The sequence below is a fragment of the Schistocerca piceifrons genome, chromosome 4, assembly GCF_021461385.2.
Source record: "Schistocerca piceifrons isolate TAMUIC-IGC-003096 chromosome 4, iqSchPice1.1, whole genome shotgun sequence".
Lineage (NCBI taxonomy): Eukaryota > Metazoa > Arthropoda > Insecta > Orthoptera > Acrididae > Schistocerca > Schistocerca piceifrons.
In genome coordinates this window covers 614,845,965-614,869,327 of record NC_060141.1, presented here as the reverse complement: position 1 = coordinate 614,869,327, position 23,363 = coordinate 614,845,965, and the positions used below count along the sequence as shown (strand labels likewise).

General features: G+C 40.3%; 1 protein-coding gene across 2 annotated transcripts in view; it reads right to left on the bottom strand.

Moving 5' to 3' along the window:
- Window positions 1-233: 233 nt before the first annotated feature.
- LOC124796251 (saccharopine dehydrogenase-like oxidoreductase) overlaps window positions 234-23,363 on the bottom strand; it is a 77,638-nt gene continuing 54,508 nt past the window's right edge. For both annotated transcript variants that reach the window (XM_047260352.1, XM_047260353.1), the window contains exons 8-10: window positions 22,849-23,016; window positions 11,525-11,619; window positions 234-538 (exon numbers count right to left, since the gene is read on the bottom strand). In XM_047260352.1, the coding sequence (XP_047116308.1) occupies window positions 433-538; window positions 11,525-11,619; window positions 22,849-23,016 (369 nt within the window). In that variant the 3' untranslated portion in view covers window positions 234-432. The remainder of the gene's footprint in view (window positions 539-11,524; window positions 11,620-22,848; window positions 23,017-23,363) is intronic.

Sequence of the window (23,363 nt, the reverse complement as noted above, 5' to 3'; positions counted from 1 at the left end):
GGTCACATTTTATTGTGAGGCACACGAAAAAAAAAAGTCTGTAAATAGCTGGAGACACATGTTTAAACTGTGCTGCTGAGGAGATTGCTCAGAGTCCATTGATTTGGTTTCTGGGGCTCTTCATAGTTGAAAAGGGGGGATGGAGGTGGCAACCAAGACATTTGTTTACCACGTGATGAAACCACAAGAGACCAACTGCTTAGAGCACTTAACTAGGAGAATAAAATATTGACTATTTATCAGAGATATATTTATTAATAGAGCTCAACTACAAGCAGTACAAAATATAAGAATTATCTATGTGAATAAAATAGCTCTCAGCTTCCTTAGACAAAATGTTAAACTTCTGCACCCTCTCTTGATGACAAGATAGTAAAAAATTGATAAATGCATACAAATTCCAAAGAAGTAGATGCATATATAAAGTGAACCTCACTTCTCTTCTGTTGAAGTTATTTCAAATGTGAGGCCATGTTTATTCAGTTCTTCTATTAATGAAGTCTTTGCAAATGCAGCACCTGGAGTAAACACACCACCACTGAAATGCAAAACCAGATAATAAGAATAAATTAAACATTTTAGGTCTGTAACAACTATATGAGTAATAGTGTCTGATTTATAAGAAAAAACAAGTGCGTTGCATGTGCCCATTATTAACACCCATGTTAAAATAGTCTGATATATTTGGTTAAAAGATGTAAAAAATTTATTTTACGGAAGTATAAAAGCATAAAATATATTCTTTGTCAAAAATTACTACTCACTTTCATCTACACCACAAAGTGCAAATATGGTCATTTTGCTACAACTATTAAAAACATTGACAAGGAGAGGAGACAGAGTAAATATCAGAAATGTACTGCTGGCTGGCTGATCACTCAAAAAAAATTTATACGAGCCAGCCTATGTGACAACACTCTAGAGTTACTCTCTAATAATTTACCAAGGAGGCCTGACTGTTTACAAAGCCTTACTAGTTTTATGACATTAGTATCTTCTACTCATCTACTAAAATAAGATTGCATGTGCTGTTGGATTATCTCACATCAATCAACAGCTCTGTAGCTTATTTTATCAACTTCTTATACTTTAATTCAAGTCATGTTTCTTCCTACTGATGCACTGCTCAGCACTTCAACAGTGAGATAATTCTGAAAAGAAGACAGCATCCTGGACCAAAGAAATTTTCAGTATCTGTTTGCTTCACTGTTACATCTGATAACTTGTTACTATGAATTACCTGGTACCCAGCATAATCATACACCATTCCCTGGCTTTTGTAGGCGCAGTAGGTTGCCATGGACAGTCTGGACTGGTTAATTTGTTATGTATATGTACTGTATAGCTTGAATGGTCGAGTTTGGCAGGATGAATGAATGATCTGCTTTAGACCCCTCACGATAGTGTGCAGACCGGTTCAAACACAATAAATTGTTTGGCAAACATATCTTGAAAACACATTCAGGAAAAATACTAGAGCATCCACATATTTGCACCAAGGCTATGTTTCAGATGGGTCTAAATGTAGTAGCAGCCCTCGTTTAAAATCACATAACATGTAGAGTTAAAAATGTAGAGCATCCACATATTTGCACCAAGGCTATGTTTCAGATGGGTCTAAATGTAGTAGCAGCCCTCGTTTAAAATCACATAACATGTAGAGTTAAAAATGTACATGGAGCTGCTGCCAGGTGATTAATGGCAGTTATGGAGCCTTAGCACTGAAGGAGGATGTGGAGCTAATTGTGTATGCAATAGTGGTCAAACTAATTCCTTCATAGTGGGAAATTTAGATTTTGTGGCAAATGCATAAAACACACACACACACACACACACACACACACACACACACACACACACACACAAGTGAACTGATGGCAACTTGTTTACAGGGCAGTCACCAAAGAAACAACCAATCAGTGAATGCTCTCAATTCCATCTTTTTGCACACTGTTGTCATGCTGCCTTCCTCTGTCACCTTAGGTGCCCATTGCAAGTCAGAAGCTGACTTCATTTGCAGTCAATAAAATAACTGTAATGACCCATTTTCAATGTGAATTTTTTTCTGGTTGCCAAATGGAAAGTTCAGCAATCTGTTCATATTTTGTATGGTCAGGTGCAAGAGTGTGTGTCCTCCTTGTGGGAATCTTTCAAAAGAGAAAGGCAATGGAATGACTGTAGTGCCCCGAACAATGATAGTGTAGTGAAATATAGATGCCTTGAAGGTACACAAAAACAGCCTATTGATGGTTAGCAAAGGAGAAAGAGTGCAGAACAAGATAAGGCAAGCTCATCTAAGATGTGGACACTCAGTAATGTGGAAGACATAACAATGAGTTATGAATTCTGACATATTTCAGAAACACGCAGTTTGTCATCTCATACACGGTTATTATGAAAAAACTGAACATTCACCTCTAAAACAATTGTATGTTACTGTTCGTGGGGTCAGATTATTAAATGCCAGGAAGACTTCTTTATTAGCAGTTGTGCAATACCTTTGTTTCAGAGGCAAAGAAAATAACAGTCACAGAACTGTTCTGTAATGAAGTGGCATCACTGCAAGGAGCCCTCAATTTTTGAGACATCATAAAAGTATCCACTGATGACATTCTTTTGTTAGATGAAAAACAGATTAATGACAATCATTCTAATATATATAATATATATATGTCTGCTTGTGTCTATATATATATATATATATATATATATATATATATATATAATAGAGGGAAATATTCCACGTGGGAAAAATATATCTAAAAAGAAAGATGATGAAACTTACCAAACAAAAGCGCTGGCAGGTCGATAGACACACAAACAAACACAAACATACACACAAAATTCTAGCTTTCGCAACCAATGGTTGCCTCGTCAGGAAAGAGGGAAGGAGAAGGAAAGACAAAAGGATATGGGTTTTGAGGGAGAGGGTAAGGAGTCATTCCAATCCCGGGAGCGGAAAGACTTACCTTAGGGGGAAAAAAGGACAGGTATACACTCGCACACACTCACATACCTGTCCTTTTTTCCCCCTAAGGTAAGTCTTTCCGCTCCCGGGATTGGAATGACTCCTTACCCTCTCCCTCAAAACCCATATCCTTTTGTCTTTCCTTCTCCTTCCCTCTTTCCTGACGAGGCAACCATTGGTTGCGAAAGCTAGAATTTTGTGTGTATGTTTGTGTTTGTTTGTGTGTCTATCGACCTGCCAGCGCTTTTGTTTGGTAAGTTTCATCATCTTTCTTTTTAGATATATTTTTCCCACGTGGAATATTTCCCTCTATTATATTCATATCATTAATTTGAAGCCAACAATCACGTTTGTTATTGTTATCGTTATTGTTATTGTCACTGTTACATTTCGAAGTCTTTTCTGTCGTCTTATTTCCTCCTTCTGTTTTTGCCAGCAGTTTCACTTTCTATTCACCTTCTCCTTTTTTACCGTAATCCAGTATACAATTTTATCCCAATTTTATCCCGTCGATATACACTCAATAATACGTAATAATACGTAAATCACTTCGAAACCATAACAAAAAAAAAAAAAAAAAAAAAAAAAAAAAAAAAAAAAAAAAAAAAATTTTCCGCTTTGCTGCTATAAAATCCAACGTTTCCAGTCCACAAACAGTTCCTTTTAGCTATTACACAACCCTTTCGGCAGTTTTAATAACTTTTGCTTTATTTCCATTTCCGTTTTTCTCACATCACCGATCATTTTTAGCCGCTTCCCACAGGTTTTAACGTCATTATTTCTTCATCAAACAATTGTTAGCTTCATTTCCATAATCTGCCACCACCAAACCACTCCTTTTAATACATCCTCACGTAGTTTTTTCGAAATTTTCCCGAATTTCTCCACCCTTTAACGTGTTTTGGCGGCAACACAACCACCTAACCTTTATGCACATCATTATCTACCTACACAAGTTCACCACAGGATCAACATAGCCCAGCCCTAACCAACCCTTTTTCGCCTTTCTTCACACCAGATCTCCATTTGCTTTCTAATTTTACCTTTATCTCTCCCCATATATTTTTTCATATTTATTTTCATTTTCATTTCAGCCTCGTGTTCCACTTTCCACCTTCTAGTACCATGTCACCCTCACAACACCTTCACAACGACCCCATTAAGTTTTATTTACATTCCCTCCGCAAACATGCCTTCGCCCTAGCCAGATTACACTCCCATATTTTATTTTCTCAGGCTTGTCTGACATTTGGCATCACCCCCAAAGGCCTCACACTTAAAGTTCCCATCTCTGGCTGCAACCCTTCTTTCCATCAGTCCCTATACCAGTTCCAAACCAAACAATCCATTGCCCTCACCCAACTAATCCTTCACCTACACATCCACTCAGCCAATCAACACGCCCATCAACTCCTATCCTTTATAAAAATCCTCAATCTTTCCTCTCCCACATCCACACCTGTTGTTCAGAGCATCCTCCTACAGGCCAACCGCAAATTAGAACAGCATGCCACCCTCCACCTTAAAAAACTATCCAATCTCCTGGTTTCCCACCTCCGGAAAGGCAACTCACTCACCCTTCACAACCTTTCCAGCAAACCTCAACCTCCTCTCATTGCACACAAACCCAGTCTCTCCCATCTGCTCAATCTCCCACTTCCAGCTCCACTCCCTCCAAAACCTCAAAATTCCAATCAACGCAATCTGGAACCACAACACCCCAATTCAGTAGTTAACCTTTCCTCCAAACCTCTCTCCCAATCCGAAACCTCTGTCCTATCCAAAGGCCTCACCTTCAGCCCCACTCCCAGATTTAACCAAACAGCCCTCGTCAAAGATTTACTGTCCTACACCCGTACTCTCTGCTGGAAATATCACTTTGCCACGAAGAAAAATGATCCTAATCCTACTCCTAATGATCCAACTCCCCAAGACACTATCCAAATTGAACCATACCTGGAACAATTCCGTCCTCCGTCACAGCGGGACCCACCTCCTCTTCCTCAAAATCACCCTCTCCTAACCTTCCAGGAATTTCTGACTTCCAGCCTTGCCTCTCAATCCTTCTTAAAAAACCTTAATCCTACTCCCAACATCACCACTGCTGAAGCCCAGGCTATCCGTGATCTGAAGGCTGACCGATCCATCGTCATTCTTCCGGCGGACAAGGGTTCCACAACTGTGGTACTTGATCGTCGGGAGTATGTGGCTGAGGGACTGCGTCAGCTTTCAGACAACACTACTTACAAAGTTTGCCAAGGCAATCCCATTCCTGATGTCCAGGCGGAGCTTCAAGGAATCCTCAGAACCTTAGGCCCCCTACAAAACCTTTCACCCGACTCCATCAACCTCCTGACCCCACCAACACCCCGCACCCCTACCTTCTACCTTCTTCCCAAAATTCACAAACCCAATCATCCCGGCCGTCCCATTGTAGCTGGTTACCAAGCCCCCACCGAACGCATCTCTGCCTACGTAGATCAACACCTTCAACCCATTACATGCAGTCTCCCATCCTTCATCAAAGACACCAACCACTTTCTCAAACGCCTGGAATCCCTACCCAGTCTGTTACCCGCGGAAACCATCCTTGTAACCATTGATGCCACTTCCTTATACACAAATATTCCGCATGTCCAGGGCCTCGCTGCGATGGAGCACTTCCTTTCACGCCGATCACCTGCCGCCCTACCTAAAACCTCTTTCCTCATTACCTTAGCCAGCTTCATCCTGACCCACAACTTCTTCACTTTTGAAGGCCAGACATACCAACAATTAAAGGGAACAGCCATGGGTACCAGGATGGCCCCCTCGTATGCCAACCTATTCATGGCTCGCTTAGAGGAAGCCTTCCTGGTTACCCAGGCCTGCCAACCCGAAGTTTGGTACAGATTTATTGATGACATTTTCGTGATCTGGACTCACAGTGAAGAAGAACTCCAGAATTTCCTCTCCAACCTTAACTCCTTTGGTTCCATCAGATTCACCTGGTCCTACTCCAAATCCCATGCCACTTTCCTTGACGTTGACCTCCACCTGTCCAATGGCCAGCTTCACACGTCCGTCCACATCAAACCCACCAACAAGCAACAGTACCTCCATTATGACAGCTGCCACCCATTCCACATCAAACGGTCCCTTCCCTACAGCCTAGGTCTTCGTGGCAAACGAATCTGCTCCAGTCCGGAATCCTTGAACCATTACACCAACAACCTGAAAACAGCTTTTGCATCCCGTAACTACCCTCCCGACCTGGTACAGAAGCAAATAACCAGAGCCACATCCTCATCTCCTCAAACCCGGAACCTTCCACAGAAGAACCCCAAAAGTGCCCCACTTGTGACAGGATACTTTCCGGGACTGGATCAGATTCTGAATGTGGCTCTGCAGCAGGGATACGACTTCCTCAAATCCTGCCCTGAAATGAGATCCATCCTTCATGAAATCCTCCCCACTCCACCAAGAGTGTCTTTCCGCCGTCCACCTAACCTTCGCAACCTCTTAGTTCATCCCTATGAAATCCCCAAACCACCTTCCCTACCCTCTGGCTCCTACCCCTGTAACCGCCCCCGGTGTAAAACCTGTCCCATGCACCCTCCCACCACCACCTATTCCAGTCCTGTAACCCGGAAGGTGTACACGATCAAAGGCAGAGCCACGTGTGAAAGCACCCACGTGATTTACCAACTGACCTGCCTACACTGTGAAGCGTTCTATGTGGGAATGACCAGCAACAAACTGTCCATTCGCATGAATGGACACAGGCAGACAGTGTTTGTTGGTAATGAGGATCACCCTGTGGCTAAACATGCCTTGGTGCACGGCCAGCACATCTTGGCACAGTGTTACACTGTCCGGGTTATCTGGATACTTCCCACTAACACCAACCTGTCAGAACTCCGGAGATGGGAACTTGCCCTTCAGCATATCCTTTCTTCTCGCTATCCGCCAGGCCTCAATCTCCGCTAATTTCTAATTTCAATTTGCCGCCGCTCATACCTCACCTGTCTTTCAACTTCATCTTTGCCTCTGTACATCCGCCCCGACTGACATCTCTGCCCAAACTCTTTGCCTTTACAAATGTCTGCTTGTGTCTGTGTATGTGTGTGTGCGAGTGTATACCTGTCCTTTTTTCCCCCTAAGGTAAGTCTTTCCGCTCCCGGGATTGGAATGTCTCCTTACCCGCTCCCTTAAAACCCACATCCTTTCGTCTTTCCGTCTCCTTCCCTCTTTCCTGACGAAGCAACCATTGGTTGCAAAAGCTAGAATTTTTTGTGTATGTGTGTGTGTCTATCGACGTGCCAGCGCTTTCGTTTGGTAAGTCACATCATCTTTGTTTTTTTATATATATATATATAATTTAGGTGGGTACAATATTAACTGAGGTACTTTGTTTCGGGAAACAAGGTGCAAACATGTTGAGCTAAACACGTCAATAGATTGCCGGGAAAACCTAAGGAATAGCAAAGTGCAAACATTACCACACACTAGAACTACATCTGGATCTTTACCAAAGTGTCTTCTTGTTTACAAATCAAAGAAATCAAGCAACTCATTCAAAGAGCTGAATTACTAGAGCTTTTTTAATTGGTTCAAGGGACAATTAATGGAAAACAAACATGCCACCTGTATCTATTGTGGATAATGCCCCATTTCATTCAGTTATTAAGATTCACCACCACCACCACCACCACCACCAACAACAACAACAACAACAAAAAATAAGGTGACACTTGATTGGTTAATATGTCACCATTTGGGTTAATGTACCACAATTTGCATGTTAAGGATGATATGGAGGAGACAGAGCTCTTGGAACTTGTGAAACAAAACAAGCCACAGTTTCCTTGGTACACTGTTGATGACTTGGCAAAAGTGTAGTCAGATCATTGTCTGGCTTCCCCCATTCACTGCTATTCAATAACACTGAAAGATTTGGAAGAAGATAAAGCATTGAGAGCGACAATAATAAAATGTTTAGTGTAGCAGGTGTTCTCAAGTTGTTAACAGAAGCATTAACGAATGAACAGAATGGCACACACCCTCTACCATAATTGCATTTATTGTGTTATCAGTCAGTTTCCATTATACATTTTGACTGAAATAATGTTTTTCAACAACACACAGCTTGCTGTCTGTGCAAATGTGTTTTGTTACGCAAGCTACTGTGAACAGTTTAATCTCCTCTAATGTTATTAGCTCCATAGTATCATGAACGATACAGATCTGTTCGAGCACACAACTTAAAATGTGGAATATAATGATTATTGTAACAGACACTACACACTGAGTTGCTTTAGACCTATACAAATAACAAACATTTTACGAATTATTTAAATCAAGGTTTTTCTTAAAATGATAAAGCTATTGTTGTTATGCCAAAGTAACCTCAATATTGCATGTTGTCAAGGAGTATATAAAGATGTTCAGTACAAAACTGCAGCTGTAGCTGAAACAGTTATTGCTACCACAATCAAACTGCAGGTGGCAAATAGTGAAACACCACAACCGTAACTATCCTCCCAACCTTGTACAAAAACAAATCGCCTTATCTTTCCAGTCTCCCACCATCTCACAAAGTCCCACCATGAGGCCAAAGAGGAGCATTCCCCTCGTAACTCACTACCACCCAGGACTGGAGCAACTATTACATTCTCCACCAGTGTTTCAACTACCTCTTGTTGTGCCCTGAAATGAGAAATGTTTTGCCCACTACCCTTCCAAGCCACCCCTCCGTCCCCTACAATGGTATTCTGCCGTCTACCAAACCTACACAATATCATTAGTCTCTACACAACTCCTGCTCCCAACCCCTTGCCTCATGGCTCATATCCCTGTGGTAGACCTGGATCCAAGACCTGTCCCACGGTTCCTCCCACTACCACCTACTCCAGTCCTATCACAAACATCATCTATCCCATCAAAGGCAGGGCTACGGTGAAACCAGTCATGTGATCTACAAGGCAAGCTGCAACTACCTTGCTGCATTCTATGTGGACATGACAACCAACAAGCTGACTGTCCACAAGAATGGCCATTGACAAATTGTAGCCAAGAAACAAGTGGACCACCCTGTTGCTGAGCACACTGACAAACATGACATCCTTCCTTTCAATGACTGCTTCACAGCCTGTGCCATACGGATCCTTCCTACCAACACCAGCTTTTCTGAATTGACCAGGTACAAACTTTCCTGTAACGCTCCTGACCTCAAACTTCATTAGTCATTGTCCTCTCCCATCCCGCCTCTTCTCTGTTCCAACTTCAGCACTACACAGCCATAATTCCTCCATTGCACTGAGTCTTTTTACTTCTCTCCTTTTCCACTATCCCCACCCCCTTCCCCCCTTCTCTGTTGCCATCTATCTGACTCCCCGACTGTGCCTAGCGGCCCAATTCTCTTTCCACCTCGTACCTGCTCTCTCCCAACAGCACATCACTGTCTGCCACCCCTACCTCACTATCCCTCCCCCCTCCCTGCCCCAGCCTCCTCCTTACCCCACCCAGTTGCCATTCCCATCATGCACTGGTGCTGCTTGCAGTGTGGCCTCAGTTGTCCGAGAAACAGTCGTGTGTGTGTGTGTGTGTGTGTGTGTGTGTGTGTGTGTGTGTGTGTGTGTGTGTGTGTGATTTTGATGAAGGCCTTCCTGGTCGAAAGCTATATTTATGACAGCCTTTTCTTGGGCCTATATGTGACTCCGCATCTCCGCTATATGGTGAGTAGCAACTTTCCTTTTCACAGTCTTTTTCATTGTGTATGTCTGCAGCTGAAGGTCTCTACTACATGATGAGTAGCAATCTATCTTTTTCAAAATATTGTTGACAACAACAACTCCAGTAAGGACTTAGTGGATAGTTCAACTCTCTTGTACATAATGACATATCTCTCTCTCTCTCTCTCTCTCTCTCTCTCTCTCTCTCTCGCTCTCTCTCTCTCATTTGAGGTGAGTATACACTTCCTCAGCAAAGGAAACATGTAACTAACTTTGTATGAAGAGTATATTCCACCTATTACAAATTAAAACTGGGATCAAGACATGGCTTGGGCTCCCCATTTTGAGCGCAACACATTGCAAAGAACATTTGCGACAGTGGTCAAGTGGCGAATGGAAATGCATGAAATTTAGATTGCCAATGGTATGGCGAGGACAAATAAACCACAAGGATGTTCTTATTTCAGTGAATTCATCAATAGAAATAAGCACATTAACTGAATATTCCAACCTAGACTATGCTAAAGCCCTATTCAATATTGAGAGAAGATACCTGTTCCCATATTTACCTTTCTCCCAGAGTTATCTGAAGAGGAAGATGAATAAGCTGCTAAGGACCAAACTATAGCCAAGCAAAAGTGACAGTGATTTTGACTGACCGTCATCAACTTCACCCAGTTTCAATCAAGACAAATTTAACTATCTCATTCAAAATACAAGTCTCTCAAAGAAGTTAAATTATTAGCTTCTGGGCTGATTGAGAAACAATGATTGTTACTGAGTGTGAAAAATCACAATCTATCATAACAGAGAAAAAGATAAATTTTTTGCCATTCTTCACATAAGAAAACAAATTTGTTTTGTGTAAGAATGTACAAGGAGTGCTAATGGAACTGGGCGTAAGGAAATATACTACAACACAGCCTCAAGTGTGCACTTTTACATAATGAGAACCCAACCTATACAAGTCTATCCAAATCGGCTACTCAGTTTGTACGCATGAAAAATCAGGTTATAGTAACTATACCCTGGATAAAATCCCATGCTGTGATCAAAAATGGATCACATCGCCTTGGCCCGTCAACATCGATATTGGACTGTTGATGACTGGAAACATGTTGCCTGGTCGGACGAGTCTCATTTCAACCTGTATCGAGTGGATGGCCATGTACGGATATGGAGACAACCTCACGAGTCCATGGGCCCTGCATGTCCGCAGGGGAGTGTTCAAGCTTATGGAGGGTCTATAATGGTATGGGGTGTGTGCAGTTTAAGTGATATGAGACGCCTGATAGGTACGATTGACAGGTGACACATAAATAAGCATCCTGCCTGATCACCTGCATCCATTCATGTCCATTGTGTATTCCCATGAACTTGGGAAATTCCAGCAGGACAATGCGACACCCATACGCCCAGAATTGCTACAGAGTGGCTCCTAAATCACTTCTGAGCAGCAAGTGATCATACACATGCAAGATGGAGAGTAAAAATAGATCCACAGCTAGAACGTAGCCAGAAAGTTGCCACATTGTAAAACTGACTTCTTTCACATCACAGGAAGATATTGCAATTACGATCACAGAACACACAAATAAAAAAACTGGACTTAGAATTTTTGAGCTATTAAAATGTGAAATTTTGTTTCTATTTATAATGGTTGTTATCTTTTCTTTAAAAAAACAATCTGACCTATAATTGTTATCCATAATTTTTATCACATTTTATCAGAAACAGAATCCAAAACTGAAAAAAGTCACTTTTGCTCAGAAAAAAAACAAACATGTCATTATTTACAAAGAGAATGTAATGTTTTGAAACCTTCAAGAGTAAAAAAACTTACCTGAAAGGCATTTTGTCATGTTCTTTAATAATAGTTACTGCTGAAAGAATAAGTGCAGTACACGTGGCTCCATAGCCTGGATTTTGTCCTTTAATCTGGAAAAACAACATTCATTATAAACAACACCAGTATTCAATGATTGTCAATGGTTTTAAAAACATTTCTTGAAATTTTGTATGCAGGCTGTACAACTTATCTGGCAGTCTTTGTTAGTGTGTCTGCCAACATGCAGAATTAAAATTCTTATTTTGATAAAATTTATCACTGTTGTGGCTCCCAAAGACAATATCTGCCTGGTTAAAAAAGTCTCTCTTCCATTCTACATAGTAATATCAAAATACAGTCATCAGGTATCAGTGAAATAGTCTGTATCACAATCATGATCAGAGGCCTGACCTGCTGGCTGCAGCTGCAATAGATTACCACAGTCTCTGATGAAGCAAGCCAGTGATGTCATCACATGGGCTGAGCAATGCTGTAAGCACCAATGTGCTACGGGTTCAGCAGAGTTGCGCACAGACCACGGATGCACTGAGGGAGCCCATGACGTCACTGCATGGGCTGGGCAGTGCTATGCACAAGCACTGGTGTGCTGCAGCCTAGGGGTTCGTGGTGGCACTGACCACCGTTGTAAGCTACCGTCTATGAGCACCGAGGTGAGCAGTGCTTAATGGAGTGTCATGGCTTTTCCATTTTTTCTTATCGCAGACAATTAATACGCAACCTAAATACGGTTTGGAAAGGAAGGTAAGCATACTAAGAAAAGGGAAGTGAAAGAAAAATTAATCAGTAGTGAATATAGAAGCACACAGCCTGAAACTGATCTTAAAAGTTCAGTTTGGATGGTATTTAACCCTATAGTGGACGGCAGTGAGTAGAAAGTTAATTTTGTTTACTGTGTACTGAAATTAATGCTCATAGTAACGTGTGGCTGCCTATGCATGTCTAATACACAAGAGTCTTGTTTGAACAAGAAACGCCTTCCTAAGGTTGCTCTGGAGATAATTTATGATAACTGTGTGACTGTGTGCACATGGCATCATAGGAGGAAAGGTTTTTTGGATCTTGTTCAGACATTAGTTGACACTTATGGTAAAGTATCTGCAAATGCTACTACACCTCATCTCTCAAATTGTCGCAGCACATGGAAGAAGGTGCTAAAAGCCTAATAGGTATAATTATGTCTTAAGTAACTGCTTATAACTAGAGGTGAATACACAGCAACTACAGATATGCAGACATGTAGCACAAGAAGAAACCATTATCTAACATGTTCCGACAAAGTCAAGTGCTGGCACAGTGGTAGGGAACATTAGAGCAGAGAGGGCTGTGAAGAAGACATCAGCCAACTGCATGTGGACCGACCCTTCTCTAGGACGACAAACCAACAGCAGTGCCCATGACATGAAGAGGATACAAGCGCTGTGTCGCTTGGCCACGACCCAGTTTGAAGACTAGCCAGTTGCAGAGTTCCACAGCAGCGGCTTAGGAACTGTATTACTTCTCATATTATGAACTGTATATACCGAAGAGACTGCTTGTGTTGCATGTTGACCTTTGCTTGCGACACATCACTGTAAATTTCTCAAAGTTAAATATTGTCATTTATTTTCTGTAAATAAAATCATTAATACGATTTGCTTGAATTGTTGTCTAGTGATCCGAGAAGGTAGGTTTCCTAGGCACACCACAATTGACGAGTAGACAGGATACAACATCACATGTACTGTCATTTTGTTGTCTTTACTGTCAGATCTGTGGACAAAACATTCGTTATCTGGTCTCACGGTGAAGCGGAATTGGGAAACTTCCTCCAGCACTTAAATAGCCTACCCAAAAATATAAAGTTCACACATGAGACTGAAAACAATAGTACCTTGCCATTTCTAGATGTGGAAGTATACAGAGCTGCCGAAGGTAAACTGGGACACAAAGTGTACCGGAAACCAACGCACACTTATCTGTACCTGCACGCGGAGAGCCACCACCATCCAGCTCAAAAGTATTCAGTTCTGCATACTACCGGATAAGCAACAAAAATAACATCAAAGAAGAATTAAAGGAGCTACAACACACGTTTTTTGCCAATGGCTCTGATGACAACATCATAAGAAAGGTAGCTAAAACCAAAGGGAGCAGAACACGAGAAGAAGGCAAGGAAGAGAAGCTTCCACTGGTACACTTACCATATGTAAAAGGCGTCAGTGAACGACTAGGCAACGTCCTCCGCCGACAAGGTTTCAAACCAATTTTTTGAAGCAGTCACAGAATCCACAAAATGATAGGTTCCACGAAGGATGTAGTCAACAATCTTAACACTGCAGGTGTTTACAAACTACGGTGTGAGTGCAGAGCTGCCTACATAGGAGAAACAGGGTGACCCGTCAGCTTACGAGTAGCAGAACACGAATGCTATGTACGATTACAACAACATAATAAATAGGCAACAGCGGAACACCACTGTGACTGTGGACAACCTATCAGGTTCCAGGAAGCCCGAGTACTGGCGAAAGAATCATGGATGCGAGAATGCAAAATACGGGAGGTGATCGAAATTATTAAGCAGCCTAACAACATCAACAGAGAAGATGGCTACAAACTCCCGGCATCCTGGCTGCTGGCTATCCCGGTCCAACGGGCCATGAGCGGTTGCGGGGCAGAAGCTACACGGGACACGGATGTATCTGCACAAACAGCTGTAGAGCAACTGTCAGTCCACTTCCACGCACACCAGGAGGAAAACTTGCCGACCAAAAGCCGAACGCTGATTGGCGGACAGCTACCAATCGTTGATGACATGGACATCCACGAATAGCTTCTTTCCTTCGATCTTCCCTTATGTTATGACTAGCCAATCATATTATAGGGCCAATTAAAAGTTTTACAACAGTGACGTCAGACATCGATAGTCTGTAATAAATAGAAGCACCTATCCCCATCCAAAACCAGTCATGCCCTGAGGAAGGCCGTAGCTATTCGGCTGAAACCTTGGTTTTAGTTTATTATTGTTGTTAGTTTATTAGCAATGACGCGGCATAATACCCAGAAGAATTTTAATCACTCTCCATTTTTGTTTAGAACCCAGTTTACAGATGAAGCAAAACCAGGCAATAACACTTTAAGAGAATTGTTGAGACCATTTCTGTCTCTGTATCCACAAGACTGCTTTGAAAGATATGCCTTTTATGACTGATCAACATGGCAACATTGTCGCTGCATTGTGTGATTATTCACAATTGAACTGTCCCTGTCATATGCTAAATATAGTGCTATGAAATGCTTTTTATGTATGTCTACCAGTTAATGCTCTTTTGACTGCGGCAAAAAGAAAAGTAGCCTTCTCATTGCCCTTGATCACTAAAACAGTTCGAAGATACTCACTGGAACACACAGCTAAAATTGTTAGTATCAGCTGAAAGCCAAAATACAATTTAGTGCAAACAGCTGTAGGAGAAATAGCTTGAATTGGAGTAAGTGATATCACACTGATGAATGAACTAATTTCTCTTCTCATGGTTTATATATTATTCTAGTACTATAAATCTTATAGATTAGTGTTTAATTTACAATGAGCCTTTTAAAATATTAGAACTGGAGGGATCACCTATACTGAACCCTCTGCTGCCATGAAAAATTACATTATTACAGCAACTTAGTCAGGTGCCTCAGAACAAAGAAGCCTCTGAAATAGGACTTTTATGGAAACACCTCAATTTGCACTTGGAGGTGAAGTTAATTATCCAGAGGTGCCATGATGTAGCAACTTTTCTCTGGCCACCATTTTGTCATAGAACATGATATCTCAGGTAAGAGACATGAAATCATGGCACAGGTAAGACAGACAGACAGACAGACAGACAGTCAGTCAGTCAGTCAGTGCACTGCTATTTTAATAGCTCCCCACTGGTCGATTCCAAAGGGAACTGCCAACTCTCAATCAGAACCGAGGCTTGTCACAGAATCGAGGATACACAACGTCAGATCAGATTCAATGTTCCCTTGCCTAAAGAATACCTGAATATATGGAAATACTTTATCAAATCACCTGATCAAAAGTGAGTGACTTGGGCAGAGCACTTAAATTCAATGAAATACTTCAAATACCTTCAATATCAGAACATTTGGTGTTTTTTCAATAAACTTGCACCTTTAGAGTAGGGCTCACACTGACATGGATTTGTAAAACGATATATTAAAAAGTTTTGGAATTTTTTCAATCATGTCAAAGAATTACAGTGAAAGAGGCATGTATGAGCCACAAAAAGGCAACTCTTCATCAGATTCCACAAATCTCCAGTACCAGCAAAAGTAAAGAAGTTTGCTTTGTCGGCATATGTGTAAGATACTCTTACTGCAACAGATGAGTTGCAGAGATACTTAAAACAAAAATGAAAGATTAAAGTAAATGTGATTTCTTACTGAAAACAAATGGGCAAAATTTTTCCACAACAAATGCTGTACTTTTCACAACAAGACAGTGACTTTTACACCCAGACAATGTTGATGCTCCTTTTTTATTCACAGTACCAGGGTGTAATACCTCCACTTTTTTTATTGTGAAATCTCTGAAAGCTTTTTAAATAAAACAAATGTTAGTAACATTGTAATCTTTATTCTTGAACAATCTAGCTGCTCTATTCATAATGGAAAGTTCAGGTTTGAATATCAACAATTATGGAAAGGACATACCGCTACTCACCACTAAAATGACACGTTGAGTTGCAGACTGGCACAACAAAAAGAATATTACACATTAAGGTTTTGGCCAAAGCCTTCACCGGAAAAGAAAAAAAACGCACACAATCACACAAGCAAGCACATCTCACACACACGATTGCTATCTCTGGCTGCTCTGGCCAGACTGGCCTGAGCAGTCAGAGATAGTGGTCATATGTGTGTGAAATATTCTTGCTTGTGTGGATTCTGATGAAGGCTTTGGCCAAAAGCTTAATGTGTAATAGTCTTTTTGTTGTGCCGATTTGCAACTCAAGGTGTCATCTTTACGGTGAGCAGCAATATATCCTTTCCATAGCTGTCGCTCTATTCGTAATCCATCCAATGTGCTGACACAACTTAATGCAACATATTCCTGGCCTTTAGAAAGGTTTAAAACAGCTTGGTTCACTACACATCCTTAAGTTTCGGAGTGCCTAAAACTGTATTGATTGTGGACTGATTAAATCAATTCCATCTCTGCCAATGTAGATACGAACAGATGGAATGTTGGTGTCATACATCTGATCACGATAGGATAAAGACCAAACAGTTTCGGTGGCAGTAATCATCGCACCATTCACAACTCCTTATTTCATGTTAATATTTGAGCAAAGCTTAACTCTCATTCCACTGAAAATTTTTAACTTCTTTTGTAATCATCCGGGCTTGCTTATAACACCTAATACAATGTTGTCCAAGCATACATTGTCAGTATTTCTTGTTGTATTCACTAGCACATCCTGATCACGCATTTCTGAAGTTCACACTCCTTGCCCTTGATATTGTTCAAAGACAGCTTTGTTATGTGCATCAACTTGTGCTCGAATAGGATATGTGTGAATTATTCTACCCAAATCCAAATCAGTACAAGCCTTCGTTAGCAATGTCGACATCAATAGCCCCAATTGATGGGGGGGTGTCTTCAATTCACTGACACAGAGCATTCAGAAGATGGCAAATGTCGTGTCACCTTTTTTTGTCACTTGTTTCGATGTGGTTTCTCCTGCCACTCTTGTCCCTCTCATTCATTATGGTTAACCGCGGTTAGGTTCGTGATGAATTAACAAACCTATTGTGACACATGTTGACTTCCACTTACTTTTTACTCAATGACCAGTGCTATGATCACACAGGCTGAGTTGTGATGGGAAGCCCATTATCACCTATTATTGCCTATTTGTTTATGGAAGAGTTTGAGAATATTGCATTTCCTTTGAAACTGTATTTAGTATATCTGGCTGAAAATTTGACTGCTTTGATGTATGGAATGGAATGTTGAAACAAATGCCATCCTGGTTCAGTTAGTACTGCGATTTCATCAGGAATATCACCTGGTAGCTAGATACTCTAATGCGCATCTTTGAGCTCTTCAAGTGTTTATTCCTTCAATGGCAAACAAGCAAATAAATTATAGTGGCAAGTTTCAGTGTTAAGTATGTCTTTGGTGCAGACAGACATTATTTCACTACCTGATTAGGGCAACATTTTTTCTGGCATATAGCAAAGATCTTGTCACAAAACCTGTTTATGGTAGAGTGAAAATCTGCCTCAACAGCTTCCCGTTGAGCATACACCTCATATTGACTTCATAGTTTTGTTCACATCCCTGACTTGTCTGTCTAGCTTGTAATTCAGAGTGTCTCAATATACCTCATTCCAGCTGAGATATAGGTGCTTCAGTAGTCTCAGTTGGTCTTATTTGAGCATGACTAAGTGCATCACTAGGAAGTCAAGAAACTTCCTTTAGCTCACCTACACCATTTGGCTAATCTTGGGGATTTATTTGCTTCTGGTTCCTGCTGAAGATTCCCTTGTTGTTCTTGCTTCTCCTTCTCTAAATGAAGCTTGCATGAGGTGCCTTCTCCTCAACCACAGACATAAAAATGGTCACTAATGCACTATTAATATTATTATTATATTGTGACCAGAAATTGCCAAGGATTGGGAACAACTTAAAGAACCAGCAGAGACAGACTAACTGGCCAGAGGCTGTCAACAGCATTTAGCCAAGTGGGAACAGGAGGAAAATGGACAATGGAGATGGCACAACAGAATAACAATGTTCAAGCGAGTGATCCAAGAGCAAAAGCCTAACACACAGAAAATGTCTGGAATGCATTCCAATACTACCCACACAGCAAGCCAGTCCTGCAATCCTTTTCATCCCCCATCTCACCCCTGTAGGAACTAAGTGGATCAGACAGGCAAGAAAACGAGTTGATATTGCACTGTCATCCAGTTCTGAGATATATTTCAAATATCAAGTCTCTAGCTCATCAGGAAATTAATTTAAAATTATCTGCAAAATTTGAACTGCACACAGACAAGAAATCAACCAAATAATAATGTGTTAAAAAATGAGGTTCAACTTTTGATACAAAAACAGTTGCTGATATATTCAGCAAACATTTTTTAACAGTGACATTACAAACAGATTGCAAGGCTACATAAATCAAGCCATGAATTTTCTATAAACCAGTGTATTTAGTACAGTTGCAAGGCTACATAAATCAAGCCATGAATTTTCTATAAACCAGTGTATTTAGTACAGTACAACAGATCATAGTAAGAACAGTCAACTATAAAGGAAATTTAAAGAATCATTAAATACCTGAAAAATAAAAAATGTACCAAACCTGACAACTTGTACAGGGTAGGCCATTGATCGTGACCGGACCAAATATCTCACGAAATAAGTGTCAAATGAAAAAACTACAAAGAACAAAACTTGTCTAGCTTGAAGGGGGAAACCAGATGGCGCTATGGTTGGCCCACTATATGGCACTGCCATAGGTCAAACGGATATCAACTGCGATTTTTTAAATAAGAACCTTCTTTTTTACATATTCGTGTAGTATGTAAAGAAATATGAATGTTTTAGTTGGACCACTTTTTTCGCTTTGTGATAGATGGCGCTGAAATAGACACAAACATATGGCTCTCAATTTTAGACAAACAGTTGGTAACAGGTAGGTTTTTTAAATTAAAATACAGAACATAGGTACATTTGAACATTTTATTTCGGTTGTTCCAATGTGATACATATACCTTTGTGAACTTATCATTTCTGAGAATGCATGCTGTTACAGCGTGATTACCTGTAAATACCACATTAATGCAATAAATGCTCAAAATGATGTCCGTCAACCTCAATGCATTTGGCAATACGTGTAATGACATTACTCTCAACAGTGAGTAGTTCGCCTTCCGTAATGTTCGCACATGCACTGAAGCATATTGACAGGCATTGTTGGTGGATCACAATAGCAAATATCCTTCAACTTTCCCCACAGAAAGAAATCTGGGGACGTCAGATCCAGTGAACATGCGGGCCATGGTATGGTGCTTTGACGACCAATCCACCTGTCATGAAATATGCTATTTAATACCACTTCAACCGCACGCGATCTATGTGCCGGACATCCATGATATTGGAAGTACATCGCCTTTCTGTCATGCAGTGAAACATCTTGTAGTAACATTGGTAGAACGTTACGTAGGAAATCACATTATGTAGGAAATCAGAATACATTGCACCATTTAGATTGCCATTGATAAAATGGAGGCCAATTATCCTTCCTCCCATAATGCCGCACCATACATTAAACCACCAAGGTCGCTTATGTTTCACTTGTCGCAGCCATTGTGGATTTTCCGTTGCCCAATAATGCATATTATGCCGATTTACATTACTGCTGTTGGTGAATGACGCTTCTTCGCTAAACAGAACGCGTGCAAAAAATCTGTCATCGTCCCGTATTTTCTCTTGGACCCGGTGGCAGAACTGTACACGACATTCAAAGTCCCCACCATGCAATTCCTGGTGCATAGAAAAGGTGCAATCTATTTATATGTAGTATTCTCAACACTGACGTTTTTGAGATTCTCGATTCTCACGCAATTTGTCTGCTACTGATGTGCGGATTAGCCGCGACAGCAGCTAAAACACCTACTTGGGCATCATCATTTGTTGCAAGTCGTGGTTGATGTTTCACATGTGGCTGAACACTTCCTGTTTCCTTAAATAACTTAGCTATCCGGTGAACGGTCTGGATACTTGGATGATGTCGTCCAGGATTAACGAACAGCATACATAGCACATGCCCGTTGGGCATTTTGACCACAATAGCCAAACATCAACACGGTATCGACCTTTTCCGCAATTGGTAAACAGTCCATTTTAACACAGGTAATGTATCACGGAGCAAATACCGTCCGCACTGGCGGAATGTTACGTGATACCACATACTTATATATGTTTGTGACTATTACAGCGCCATCTATCACAAAGCGAAAAAAGTGGTCCAACTAAAACATTCTCTTTACGTAGTACATGAATATGTAATAAAAAATGGGGGTTCCTATTTAAAAAAAAAATTAGTAGATATCTGTTTGACCTATGGCAGTGCCATCTAGCGGGCCAACCATAGCGCCATCTGGTTTCTCCCTTCAAGCTAGACGAGTTTCGTTCTTTGTAGTTTTTTCGTTTGATGCTTATTTCGTGAGATATTTGGCCTGGTCACTATCAATGGACCACCCTATATAGTAAATTATTAAACTACTGCTACAACCATGTAAGTAAAATCCTTTGTCATATTTTCAATGCATCACTTAAGCAAGGAATACTTCCTGAAATGCTTAAGTATACAGTTGCAAAAATTATTGTTTAAGGAGAGAGAGATAAGGCAGATACTGCTAACTATTGGCCAATCTCACTACTGTTAAGTTTTTCCAAGGTTTCAGAGACTAATGCATGGCACAATTGTGAAGCACCTTAGTAACTACAGTGTCATCAGCGAAAATAATTTAGAATTTCAGAAACGGCTATCAAAAGAATGTGTGATATTTGCATTTTCTGTCAATGTTTTGGAGACGAAAGTCTGTGTCAAGTGACTAAATACTTTTACACAATGGTACATACTTTGGTATAATTGGAGCAGCATGGAAATGCCTTTATTTCTACCTTTCTAGCAGAAAGCTGCACTGGACATTCTAAAACGTATTTCGATACCGGAATGAAATAATGTCATATCACATCACAGAGCTCAGTCCTGGATCCATTGGCTTTTACTATTTTCATTAATGATGCACCTCTCTGTAAAGACTATTGTAAATTCATCATTTTTAATGGTAAGACTATGCTAGTAATTGATAATTCATTACACAAACTTGAGGTGTCAGCTAATATGGTTTTTAGGAATATTGTGAACTGGTTTAATAAAATTGATCCCTCTGTCAATCACACAAAAATAAATTTTTTACACCTGCATACATACTCTGAAAGCCACTACATTGTTCAGTTTCACACAAGCTCTAAAGATGAAGGAACAAACCAAATCTTGGATCTGTGTAAAAAGACTGCATCCTGCAACTTCCAGTTTGTGCATAATTTGATCCTGTAAAAATGTGGTTCAAATGGCTCTGAGCACTATGGGACTTAACATCGGAGGTCATCAATCCCCTAGAACTTAGAATTACTTAAACCTAACTAACCTAAGGACATCACACACATCCATACCCGAGGCAGGATTCGAACCTGCGACCGTAGCGGTCGCACGGTTCCAGACTGTAGTGCCTAGAACGGCTCGGCCACTGCGGCCAGCTGGGAACTATTTAATCAGCTTCTTATGGTTACTGTCATGCTATTATAGCACATGGAATCATTTTGGGGAAATCAACCATCAGCTAGAAAAGTGCTATATGCACAGAAATGAGCAATAAGGATCCTGAGTGGAGTCTACTCTACAGCCATGTGCAAAAATCTTTCTACAGAACTTTAAATCCTCACATCCACTGCATATTAAATATTCTCCCTGGTGTGGTTCATAGGGGAGGAAACCCCCTTTTTGAAGGTAATAGGGTGTATCAGCCATGATACTAAAAGAAAATATGTTATCAATTACAAGCTTGCAAATCTTAGTATGTTTCACAAGGGGGCCCCCATTTCAGCAGCATTAGAACTGCTAATGCCCCTGGTCCTTCATAAAATTAAGTGTTTAGTGGATTCTTAAGGGTCATTTTATGCTACAAAAGGGTTCCTGAATGACGAAGTCTAGTATCCATGTACTTTTAAGAATCAGATGCATTCCCAAATCCTTATTTGTGGGCATGTCCATTTACTTTCGTAAACGTAAATATTTTTCCATTATAGATTTATTTCTACAATATTTATTTTCCATAATAAAATTTAAGTTGAGGATACTTTAATTTAAAACTGATTGGCACTGTTTACATAATGCCATAGAAGGTAACTGCAACAAACCTGTGATATATTTGCAAAACGGATCACCAGAACACGAAATAAATAAATAAACACAAAAGTTTTTAGGCAGTTATTGATTAAATAATAACAGAATTCCATTCTTTTCAAACAAATATTTAAATGAAACTGGTTATCATATTTTTATACTAAAAACAATGATACAGCACATTCATATGACACTAGAAAGTCCTGACAGGATATAAACAAATAACAATTTAAAGAATAAAGGTGTGTGTGTGTGTGTGTGTGTGTGTGTGTGTGTGTGTGTGTGTGTGTGTGTGTGTGCACTCGCTCTTTTTCTGTCAGAACTTTTCTTACTGTAAACAACAGTGCTACATTACTGTACCTGGGCAGTTACTTTCTTGTTCATGGGCGTTGCATGTTGATCTGTTGGCTCTGATAATTTTTCCTTCCATCCTTCAGCAAAAAGTGTAAATTTGAAATGAGTATTTTTCATCATCTCTTCAGTTGGGCCTTCGTGACTTACAAAACCACACGAAAATACTTTTGGGTACTAGAAACAAAGTACAAACACTGAGTTTAAATGTAGTTGTGTGAAATAACCATTTTAGAAAAGTAAATAATGTGATAATATTAGCAGTAATCAAAAATCCGGAGCCTAGAACATATTTACATTTATGATAAAATTAAATTTCACAGCAGTGACAAAAAATTTTCACTAAAATTGCACCCTGATATTGTTTTGCTTACTTCAAGATACTACTACATATTGTTCTCCCCTCACTTTGGTTATATTTGAAGGAAGATGACTTGTTTAACTCAATATTCATTGTTTGCATTTATTTTAATTTGGTTTTGGTGCTTCACTTTTTTTCTACATAATTGCAGCATTTTTGTTTA